General features: G+C 38.0%; 1 protein-coding gene across 1 annotated transcript in view; it reads left to right on the plus strand.

The window, feature by feature from the left end:
* Positions 1-6,644, plus strand: part of CCDC73 (coiled-coil domain containing 73) — a 140,685-nt gene extending 134,041 nt beyond the window's left edge. The window contains exon 17 of the mRNA XM_067532112.1: positions 6,445-6,644. Within this exon, the coding sequence (XP_067388213.1) occupies positions 6,445-6,617 (173 nt within the window). The 3' untranslated portion in view covers positions 6,618-6,644. The remainder of the gene's footprint in view (positions 1-6,444) is intronic.
* Positions 6,645-11,613: the final 4,969 nt, after the last annotated feature.

Here is an 11,613-nt window from a genome sequence, read left to right on the forward strand (position 1 = left end):
TTGGCACTATATTTGCCTTTTTCCAGTCCTCTGGAATCTCTCCATTCTTCCATGACTTTTTGAAAATAATCGCTAATGCAGGCATCCCCAAACTTTTTCGATCATGCACCCCCTTACCTGTAATGGACTCTGTCTGCGCATCCACCTCCGGGAGCTGGAGTAAAGGCCAGGAGCTGAGGCTGGGACCAGAGCTGCACCTGGGGCCACCGCTGGCAGCGGAGCTGGGGCTGTGGCAAAGGCTGCATCTGGAGCTGTGGCTGGAAGCTGGGAGTCAAGACTGGGGCCAGAGCTGCAGTTGGGGCTGCAGCCAGGAGCAGAGCCGCGGTCAGGGCTAGGAGTGGGGCTGCGGTCGGAGCTGGAGCTGTGGCCACAGCCAGGGGCCAACAGCTGAGGTTGGAGCGGCAGCTGGGGGCCGAGAGTGGGGCTAGAGGCAGGACTGAAGTGGAGCTGGGGGCAGAGCAGGGCTTGGTGGTGGGGGCTGGCCCAAGCCCTGCCGTGCCCCTCAATGTTCTTCTGCATTCTGCTAGGAGGGCGCACCCCACAGTTCGGGGACCACTGTGCCAATGTCTCAATATTCACTGACTTTGATTTCTGAGCAAGGAAATTGCCTGCTATTTGTTTCTAGTATGTTTAGGGAAACAGGGCTTTGTATATATTCTTTGTAAATAGGTTTGCACCAAACAAGTATCTGACTCACACTGTCAATTTTTCCTCCTTAAAAAAGGAGATCCTGTATATTGTCCAACTGCTAGAGTCAAAATGTAGCAATAGTATCAATGAAAATGTTATGGCCAATAGGGGTAAGGAAAATCAGAAGAAATTCATGAAATATAGCAAGAACAAAGGAAATCCTTACACTGATATAGGTCTGATACTAGGTAAGGATGATAAAATTGTCAATCATGAAGCAGAAAAGGCAGAACTATTCAATTGATATTTCTTTTCTGTATTTGGAAAGAAGCAGGGTGATGTATTAATATCTTAAAATGATAAGGAAATGCTTCCATTAGTAACAAGGGAGCATGTTAAACAGCAACTATTAATGTTAACATTTTAAAAATGGACTGGACTGGGTAACTTGCATCCATGCATACTAAAATGATTGTCTGAGGAGCTCTCTCAATCATTAATGATGATTTTTAACAAATCTTGGAATAATGGGAAAGTTCTAGAGGACTGGAAAAAAGCTGATGCTGACTAATTATTTTTAAAAGGTAAATGGGATGACCTGAATATTTTAGGCTAGTTAGCCGGACATTGATCCCAGACAAAACCATGGAAAGGCAGCTATGGAACAAAATCAGTAAAGGGTTAAAGTATTGCAGCATGATTAATGTCAATCAGTGCAGTTTTATGGAAAATAGATCTAGTCAAACAAACCTGATATTGTTTTTATGCAATCATGCTTGTTGATAAAGGTTATCGTGTTGACATAATATACTTATATGTCTGTAAGGCATCTGACTTAGTCCCACATGATAATAAAATAACACTATCCAAAAACACTATACAAAATCAATGTACCATATTCAAAGGATTAAAAACTGATTAACTGGTAAGTTTAAAAAAGTAATTATAAATGGGGTATTATCTTATGGGTGTGTTTCTAGTGAGGTCCCACAAGATCTATTCTTGCCCCAATGCAGTTCAATGACTTTATCAATGATCTGGAAGAAAATATAAAATAACTACTGTTATTTTACAGATGACAAAAATTGGTGGAGTGGTAAATAACAACAGGCCAGTTATACAGACCAGGTTAGACACCTTGAAAAGTGGGCTCTTTTGAATGTGTTTTAATACAGCCAAATGCAAGATCAAACATCTAAGAACAAGGAATCTAGGTCACAAATAAAAGATGGGAGCTAGTATCCTGGAAAGCAATGAAACTGAAAAGGACTGAGTGCTAATGTTAGATAATCAACAGAACATGAGCCTCCAGTTAGATATAATCTAGGAAATATTGAGGAAGGGAGATAGTATTACCTCTGTTTATGGCATTAATGAGACCGTTACTGGAATACTGTGTCCAGTTCTGATGCTCACACTTCAATTAAAATGCTGAAAAATTGGAAAGAGTTCAGAAAGAGCTAGCTAGCTAAAAGATTGATTTAGGTCTGAAAAATATGCCTTATAGTGAGAGTCTTAAGAAGCTCAAACAATTAAAAATGTAGGCAAAGAAGGTTATGAGATGACTTGATCATAATTCCAACACAGAGAACAGATTTCTGATGATAGATGATCCAGTAGTTGGAAACTGAAGCTAAAGAAATTCACACTAGAAATAAGGCCCAAATTTTTAATAATGAAGATAACTAACCATTGGAACAACTTACTAGGGATGTGGTGGATTATCCATCATCTGAAATTTTTAAATCAAGATTGCATAATCTTTCTAAAAGATATACTATACCTAAACCAGTTATGAGCTTCATGCAGAAATACTGAGTGTTCTATTATTTGCGTTATGCAGGAGGGCAAACTAGACAATCATACTGGTCTCTTTTGTCCTTTAAAGTCTAACATTTAAAATATTTAAATCAAGCAATATTATAAATTTTTAATTGTGACTGATATAATTCTTATTTATAAAATATAAAACTACATTTGGCCTAACTAAATTTGTTTATTTCATAGTTAGCTGACTTTTCTTTAAGTTGTTCCAAGGTAGCAACTCACAGCAGTGTCTTGAGCATAATGGCTTTGATGCTGCAAGCTGCTCCATGCAGATGGATTCCTGAATCTGTGGGGAGCAGCTTGCAGGATTGGGGCCAATGTTAGCCCGTCAAAATGGAAGCTGGAACACTTTCAGCTTCTTCTGACTTCTGGGTTACTATGCAAACAGCTTCTCTCAGTACAATAACTGTTCTAAGGAAGGACAACTCCAAAACTATATAGCTTCCATAATTATCCACTATGAAACAAAATGTTTTGTCCTTAAATTCAGTGAAGCTCTTTATCCTCATTTCTAAGGAGTGACTTATAGTAGACCATAAAGTTTCCTTAAATGAAACTTTCACATACTAACCTGCATCTAAGATACTCCATTTTTAGTGAATGCAACATACTGCAGTTTTGATCCATATGGATGAACATGCATCCTTCTGACACGTGGCCCCAAATGTTCCTCCATATGTTAATTAACTGGTAACATTATAGACTAATATAGGTAGTACTTTCCTTCTCCAAAACCTAATTATATTTTATTTGTAATTGTGAGATCCCTTTGCAATCTGTTTTGGATTTAACTACTTTGAATAACTCTGTATCATCTGTAAACTTTGCCACCTCATTTTTTAGCCCTATTTCCAGATCATTTATGAATATGTTGAACAGCACTGGTCCCAGTACAGATTCCTGGGGCACATCACTATTTACCTCACTCCATTCTGAAAACAGACCATTTGTTTCCTATTTTTTAATCAGTTACTAATCCATGAGAGGCCGTTTCCTCTTATCCCATGACTGTTTACTTTGCTTAAGAATATTTGATGAGGGACCATGTCAAATGCTTTCTGAAAGTCCAAGTACACTGTAACCACTGGATTACTCCCGTCCACGTTTGTTAACCTCCTCAAAGAATTCTGATAGATTGAAGCATGATTTCCCTGGACAAAAGCTGTTTTGACTCTTCCCCAACAAATCATGTTCATCTATGTGTCTGATACTTTTGTTCTTATTATAGTTTCAACCAGTTCACTGGTACTGAAATTAGGCTTACTGGCCTGTAATTGCTAGGATAGCCTCTGGGGCCTTTTTTAAAAATTGGTATCAAATTAGCTATCCTTGAGTCATCTGCTGCAGAAGCTGATTTAAATGATAGGTTACATACCACACAGTTGTTCTTCAATTTCATATCTGAGTTCCTTCAGAACTCTTGGGTGAATACCATCTGGTCCTGGTGATTTATTGATAAACAGTAATTTGTTCCAAAACCTCATCTACTGACACCTCAGTCTAAGCCAGTTTCTCAAATTTGTCACCAACTCCAAGGTTGGCAAACATGCCAGCAGCTATCGTTCAGACACCACTCCTCTGCCCATTATCATCACAACAAAGGACTTCAGAGCTACTGACAAAAAGATGGTCCACCAAAGATGACCCTTTGCCGCCTCCTCCTCCTTTGCTGTCCCTGTCTGGGGCTTCCAGACAAGCTGATCTATCACCAATGTTGAAAGCCGTAGAGTACCACCAGAAGATTTTTACATTTTACCAGCTGCTTCTAATTTTCAGGAAATTTGAACTGGGATTACCTCAAACCAGTGGGTCTTGGAGATTGTAGAAAAAGGTATTCAGTTCCAATTCTTTCCCATCCCTTCCTCATCCCTTTTCAGAGATCATTCTCATGAGATTGTTAAATCGAGAGGTAGACTCACTTTTACTGCTGGTGGCAGTGGAAGTTCAGGACTTCTTGGAGTTCAGGGGCAGAGGGTTTTATTCCCATTGCATTCTTATCACAAAGAAGAAATGGTGTGGGAGGCCCATCCAGGACCTTGCACATCCCAACATCTTCATATACCATTTCAAGCTTAGGATAGTGACGCTATCCTCCATAATTCCCTCATTCAATCCTAAAATTGGTTCATGGCTCTCAACATGCAAGACATCTTCTTCCATATATTGATCCATCTGGCCCCTAGGAAATACTTCAGATTCTTGGTATCTCACTGTCAGCACAGGGTCCTTCTTTTTGGTGTCTCTGCAGCACAGATGGTATTCACCAAATGGTTGGCAGTCACACCAAGGGTGGAATCCATGTGGACAACAGATCTCAAAGAAATACAGGCACTATAGGATAAGTAACTTTTCTTTACTCTGTTGGGTGAAACAGAACACTACATAGCTCTTTGACCTACAAAACTTTTGCACATCTGTTATTTAGATTAGAAGCTAATGTAGCCACATGGGATACCTGACTTCAACTCTCAATACCAATGCCATGTTCTCAGGACTGTCGCACTGCAGAAATAGTTAACAGCCTATATAAAGGAATTCTTTATGCCACTCAACCACAATTCTGCCAGCCAGTTAGGGAATGACAGTCTCCAGAGAGCAACCACAACACATGATCTCCTGAAGTGATATGAACTGGGAAATAGTATAAGACCTACCTGAAGAATTATAACAGAACCAAACAACAAAAAAATTAATGGAATAGAACTTTATAATTAAACTAAGGTCTTCTGCTACTACATAAATATGAAGGCATTTTAAAAAAATAAATGCCAAGGCAAAGCACATATGTATATTAAGTGATTGATATTTGTTACTTTGCTGCATCAACATTGACTCATGACACTAACCTCTGGTCTACACTTACCCGGTGATTCAGTGGCAGTTGACGGGAGTTACGCAAGCTAAGCAGAGTAGCTTGCGTAACTCCCGTCAACTGCTGTGCTTCCCTTCTGCGCGGTGTCTTCACTGCACTGCGCCGACGGGAACGTGTTCCCATCAATGCAGCACTAGGCTACTTGAGGGGGTGGATTTACTCAGTCGACTTCCTGATCGATTGAGCGGGTCTACACTGACCACTCAATCAATCCAGAAAGATCGATCTGGCAACTGGCGCCGCAGTATAGACATACCCTTACTGACTATGCGGACTGGTTTAGAAAATAGACTTAAGCCCAATGCTGCAGACTTAGGTACGTGCTTAATGGTACTACTCACAGTGTGGGAAGTCTTTGCAGGATTGGGGCCTTACTGTATACTGCAGCTAATCAACTCATTTATAATACAGTTTAAGTATAGCCACTTATTTAATGCTTATGGCCCCATTTTCAGAAATGCTGAGCACCAAAACTCATTATATTAGTGGTAGCTGTGGGTGAACACCTCTGAAAATCAGACCAATTTTTAAAAATATACTAACTGTAATAAGAAAGCTAGTTCCTGATTAGCTAGTTATTTAAAATGGCTTTTAGTTCCTAATGACTAGCCATTCAAATACATGACAGGATGGCAGTGATTGTATTTTAATCACCTTATTCAGAAGCTGGTATTCATAGATACTCATTTCAGGAATCAATATTTTAACTAGAAGTTATGCTTTACAATATAAAAAGTTGTCTACAATGTGAATATTGGAAAAATACTTCATTGCAATTATTTACCAAAGATATCTTTTTATTTTAATACTGGGATTTTTTATAATACATGATATATAAGAAATGATGGTAAACAATATTTTTTTTATTATAAAGGAAACTTGGTATTAAAAATAATTCTTGCTGTTCTTCTACTGAAACAGAATGTCTGGCAATAAGATGAAAGTGTAGAAAAACAATAAAGTACAAATGAGGTAAAAATCAAAACAAAAATTCTGTGATTTAAAACAAACACTTGTGGTTCTTAAGACTAGAGATAAACCAGAAGTTTAGTCACTCTAAAATTAGTGCCTAGAAAATAAATTGTAGTTGTTACCATTTCCTTTTTGTCAATCAGATTCTACTAGTATTAACAGAGTTGCTGACACTTTGAATACCTCAAGTATTCATCCAGGCCCCAAGAGAGATCCCAGTGAAGAATGGAATGCAATAGCAAAGACATTTTATGATTCTTCTTTTCCCACAGAACATGTAAGTCAATTAAAAATATTGCAGAGCAGACCTTGGTGAGCTAATTCCACAGATATGTGTAGAACTGTATGCATCTGGATGCTTTAAGACCTAGTCGATCTCCAAAATAATATCAAGAGGGCAACATGGCACCATTTTTCACAATTAAGGTTGATAGAAAACAGCAGGAAAAAGTCACAGTGTATAAATCAAGCAGATGCTAGCCAGTCTGTTTTGGGAGGCGAGGGTGAGGTAGTTCGTTATGTACCTCAATAAAAATGATCACCTACAATGTAGGAAGACAAGCATATTATGTTCCTTTTATTTGTTTACTTATCTAATAAAATAATTCAGAATATATATGAATTGCAATACCTGTTAGCTAGTTTGTTCTATGCTGCAATAAAAGACATATTACTTGTTTCTTTTGAATTTGTTTATTATCTTTGATAAGGCAGAATATTCACATCGGTATACATCCATGTATGCATAAGCAGAGAATTAAAAGAGGAAACCTGTTGTTCCCTAGGGTCTAATTTGTCATACAAGATAAAATTAGCCATGCCTCACATTGCATTTTGGAGATCTCTGTGGTACATAACATTGTGTGCAAAACTTGAAGAAAAGGGCTGAGTCTGGCTTCTGTCTCAAAAAGAGACAAGTTCTAAGGCATATTAAACATATTTTCAAGGCATGATTTTTTTCAGTGACAACTTTGCGAATTAACTATCTTGGACCTTTCATTTTGGAAATAATTACTGAGAAGTTGGTGGGCAGTCAGCTGGATCCTATTGGTCTGATTTCAGGTCTGAGAATACAGCGATAACTACACTGACATCTTCATGTGATAGACCAAGGTTAGAGGTCTACTGATTCTATTGAATCACTTTCAATACTATTTCAGCACCATTTCAATATCATTGGCTAATCAGTTCTCTAATATCACTATTCCTTACTTTTGGATAAATCTCAGAGGGTTGTACTGAACAACTCATGAGCCTCCCAAAAACACTTCTTCCATGTTATCACCATTCTTTTTCAACAAACATAAGACCATCTGTGAAAGATGAGTTGTTTTGGGCTGCAGGCCCATCAGTATGATCATGATACTCTGCTCTCTCTTTTGCCTAACTCAGGTTCCAGTAGCAGAGTTCCAGAGGTAGCTGTGTTAGTCTGTATACAGCAAAAACAATGAGAGTTCTGTAGCACTTTAAAGACTAACAAATTTAATTTCAGCAGGCATAAGCTTTCGTGGGCTTCAGCCCACTTCCTCAGATGCAGTTGGTAGTTCCAGTGCGTTTCCTCTTTGCACGTGACAGAGATCGGAATCACGATAAAGATGAGCTTAAGTTAATGCTGTGTGGTAGGGAGAAGCACCTGGATAAATTGGCAGGGATTATATCCACCCCTTTTAATGGGGGGAAAGGCTATATATGTCCTTAGTTAAAATAATAGATCATGTTTTAGCTACAGCTAAACAAGAGGTTTCAGCATTTCCTTTACCATACACACCCGACTGCACTTCTACACACTTTTGTCACTTCCAGACTAGACTACTGAACTGTAGTCTACCAAGGGCTATTCATGAAAAGCCAAGTGAAGCCTTCAACTGGGGGGGGAGTGTAGTTGCTTGTCTTTGTGGATTATAGACATATGAGTGATGAGGCCCATGCTTCTTGCTGATTTATGACTTCATGTGTCTTTCAAAGTGTTGAATCTATACCGTCTGGGACTTTGCTTCTGCCTCTTTGCATTTGTTTTGGTATTGCAGTTCTAGTAAGTTATTTCCTCAAGTCTATAACTTTAGTGGGCATGAAGCAAGGGGGTTGGAGGATTAAAAATAGGGTAAGAGTTGTTCTTGATCATTTACAATGTATACTGCTCTCATGTAGTCTACTGTACTAATTATGTGTGATGGTACTCTGAATAAAGCGTATTCTAGCACACATTCAGTACATTAATCTGGGAAAAAAGGAAAGCTAAGGTATTTTTTGCTAGTTGATCCCCTTAGTTCTGAAATGTTTCCTGCTCCAATTAATATATTCTGAAACATGTCTCATTCACTGCATCTTGAAAGGTAAAAGCTGCACAGCTAAGGTCTACAAGGAGAGGGGTTCCCTCTGGAAGACCTCATAAGATGCCTGAGGTCAGACATGCTGGTGCTGTGAAGTCATTTTTGCAATACAATTGTTGGGGTCTTATTTTGTTTTTTAAGAAAATGTAGAAAAAATAGAGATTGTTAAAGTTGGATAAAGTTGGTCATAAACCAGGAAATTACAAAGGTAAAATTACAAACCTTAATTCTGTCCCTTGTGTTTATGCATTATAATATACAATCATTTAATTAGACTGTTTCTCACATACAATACATACAGCTTTTCTACAACCTTAGGGATTGTACACATTACCACTTATGTTGGTATAACTTATATCACTCGGGTACAAATAGCCACCCCAAGTGACTTAAGTTACTTCAACCTAAGCACTGGTGTGGACAGTGCTACGTCGATGGGAGAGCTTCTCTCAACGACATAGCTACCGCCTCTCATGTTAGTGGTTTTTTTATGCCAACAGGAGTCCTCTCTCCTGTTGACATAGAGCATCTTTACCAGATGCGGTACAACGGTGCATCTGCACTGCTGTAGCGGTTCTAATGTAGACTAGCCCTTAGATACATATGTGGTATCTTGTAATACTGTGTGCGCCACACAAAGTCCAGTAGTCATTTCCATCAGAAGTAAATTGCATCACTGTACCATTCTTACAAAGCATACTGCAGATTAGCTATAACAGCAATAGTGAAAATTTGCTGGGATACTTCAGATATTTCATAGCTAGCAATTAGATATATTTTATAACTACCTGACCCCGATGAATTACATACAAGGATGTATATACAGTAGTTGAAAAAAACTGAAAGATGTGGCTGCTGACCATAAGCCATGTACTTGGATAAGACATGCAAGAATTTACCATATAAAAGTCTAAGTCAAAGATGACATTGACCACCATAACATGGAAAATGGGATAAATATATAAGAATGACAAAAATATTACAAAATACTATACAAGTGCATCTAAGGCTATAGGAAAAAAATTAGGAACTGTATTTGACCATGTATTAAGCATTTACACTGTGCTTGCAATCAGAATGCATATTCACAAGTGCAGAGTTAAGGTTGCATGGGCATCCTTAACTCATTTCCTAACCTGAGTGTTTAAATGTGTAACATTAACCTTATCTTAATGACAGTTTCTATCAATAACAAATTCCTGTTAGGCTTAATAGCATTTGTTCTATTTGTCACTAAAACTGACATAGCAATGCAAGACACTCATTAGAGTCTGTAAACTTGGGTATAGAACTCTGCTGTTTTCAAGCATTTCTGATCCCTTAACATTTAAAAACCTAAAGGATACAAATGTTTAATCCAATTGATAGGATTCACACAGCTATCCAGTCCTCTTGGACTAAAACCTTAGTAAACGGTCCTGCACATAGGAAGTTTACTAGCAATTCCAAGTGCAAAAACAATTCTTCTTCCCCAATCTAACATGAAGATGTGAATATGCACCCCTAAATGGGAATTCTGGCTGATGGAAGCATTGGAAATAGACATAGCTTGCCCACAGTCCTCGGGCCTGTGGAGATGAGCCAAGTTCACTGCTCATTGTCTTACATATAGTGCAGTCTCCCTGCATGGCAGTCCATACAGTGGAACCGCAACAGTTTCATTACATTTTGGACCTTACTAGGGGTAGAAGTGTGGGGCAGCATTTGGCCATAAAAGAAATAACTGGATTACATTTTTCCATACTTTGAGATAAACTGAATTATTAACAAAGTGGTGTGGCATCAGTGCGGCAGCTTGAAGAGATACTTCCTTTGCCTATAACCGAAAAATGACCCTAATATATAGTCAAAAAATGCTAGATGCACCATGAACCAGCTGGACAACATGTGCATGAAGCCAACTCCCTGAGACCTTCTGTGTCAAGGACCCATGTAGCAGAATTGCAGCTCTTGGAAGTGGAGTTTCAAACTACCACTAAGTGTGGCATATTAATAATCTGACAAGCAATTGAAATCTTTGTTAATTCATTATATTATGTCTGAGAGGTGAGCTCTGGACCAATCAAGTGCTCCCAAACCAAGCCAGCTGCATGCATGTGTAACACTTAATGTGTACTATGCATGGAATTGGTTTGCTCCAGTAATTATCCACAACATAAGTAACTAGTATACTAGTTCCATTCTATGTCATTTTAAAATTGTGAAAGTAAGCAGTCTGAAAAAGTAGTGTCTTGGAAACATGCCAAGTTTCTAACAGCTTATTGCTCTTTCCTGCTCCTTTAGTAGTGGCAGTCCTTGGAAAGGAGAAAATAAAAACGAAAAACTAAAGGAAACATTTATACTGCAGCCTTACTTTTATTAAATTAAACCTCAGGGTTTACCAGTTTTGTTTTGGTTGAAGGTAGAATGGAATGCATAATTCAAGGGGGCAATTAACTTATTTTTAAATATGGTTACCAACTTTTTTTTTTTTTTTTTTTAAGAATCTCTTAGGGGAAGTGAAAAGGTTTATTAAAGATACCCACATTGTCTGAAGATATAACTTTGATCACTTATTTTACCATGTCAGTGGTGGATCCACAGAACACTGTCCATGCTTGATTTGATCAGATATGAAGTCCCTGTGAGTGTCTCTCTCTACCAAATGGTAAACACAACCATCCAAAGAACTAAATGAAGAGCAAAAAGAGCCCTTAATAATTTATTCTCACTGATTGTCACCTGAAAAATGAAGATTATTTTTAAATTGTGACAGGCACCACAACATAAAAATATTTCCAACTGGCATAATGTACATTAGCAAATACTTTGCTAAACTGCATACTTAATCCACAATTTGCAATCTCTCCCTAATTCTCAGAGACTATTTTGTATTTAAGTCTCATATTAAGACTTCATTATTTTTTATAGAACACAGTACATTTCCTTTGTAGTATAAATTAAAACTAAACTATGCTTGTGAAACTAAATGAAATTTCTTTT

The sequence above is a fragment of the Emydura macquarii genome, unplaced genomic scaffold, assembly GCF_026122565.2.
Source record: "Emydura macquarii macquarii isolate MOO-44397 ecotype Brisbane River unplaced genomic scaffold, CSIRO-AGI_Emac_v2 contig_3240, whole genome shotgun sequence".
Taxonomy (NCBI): domain Eukaryota; kingdom Metazoa; phylum Chordata; order Testudines; family Chelidae; genus Emydura; species Emydura macquarii.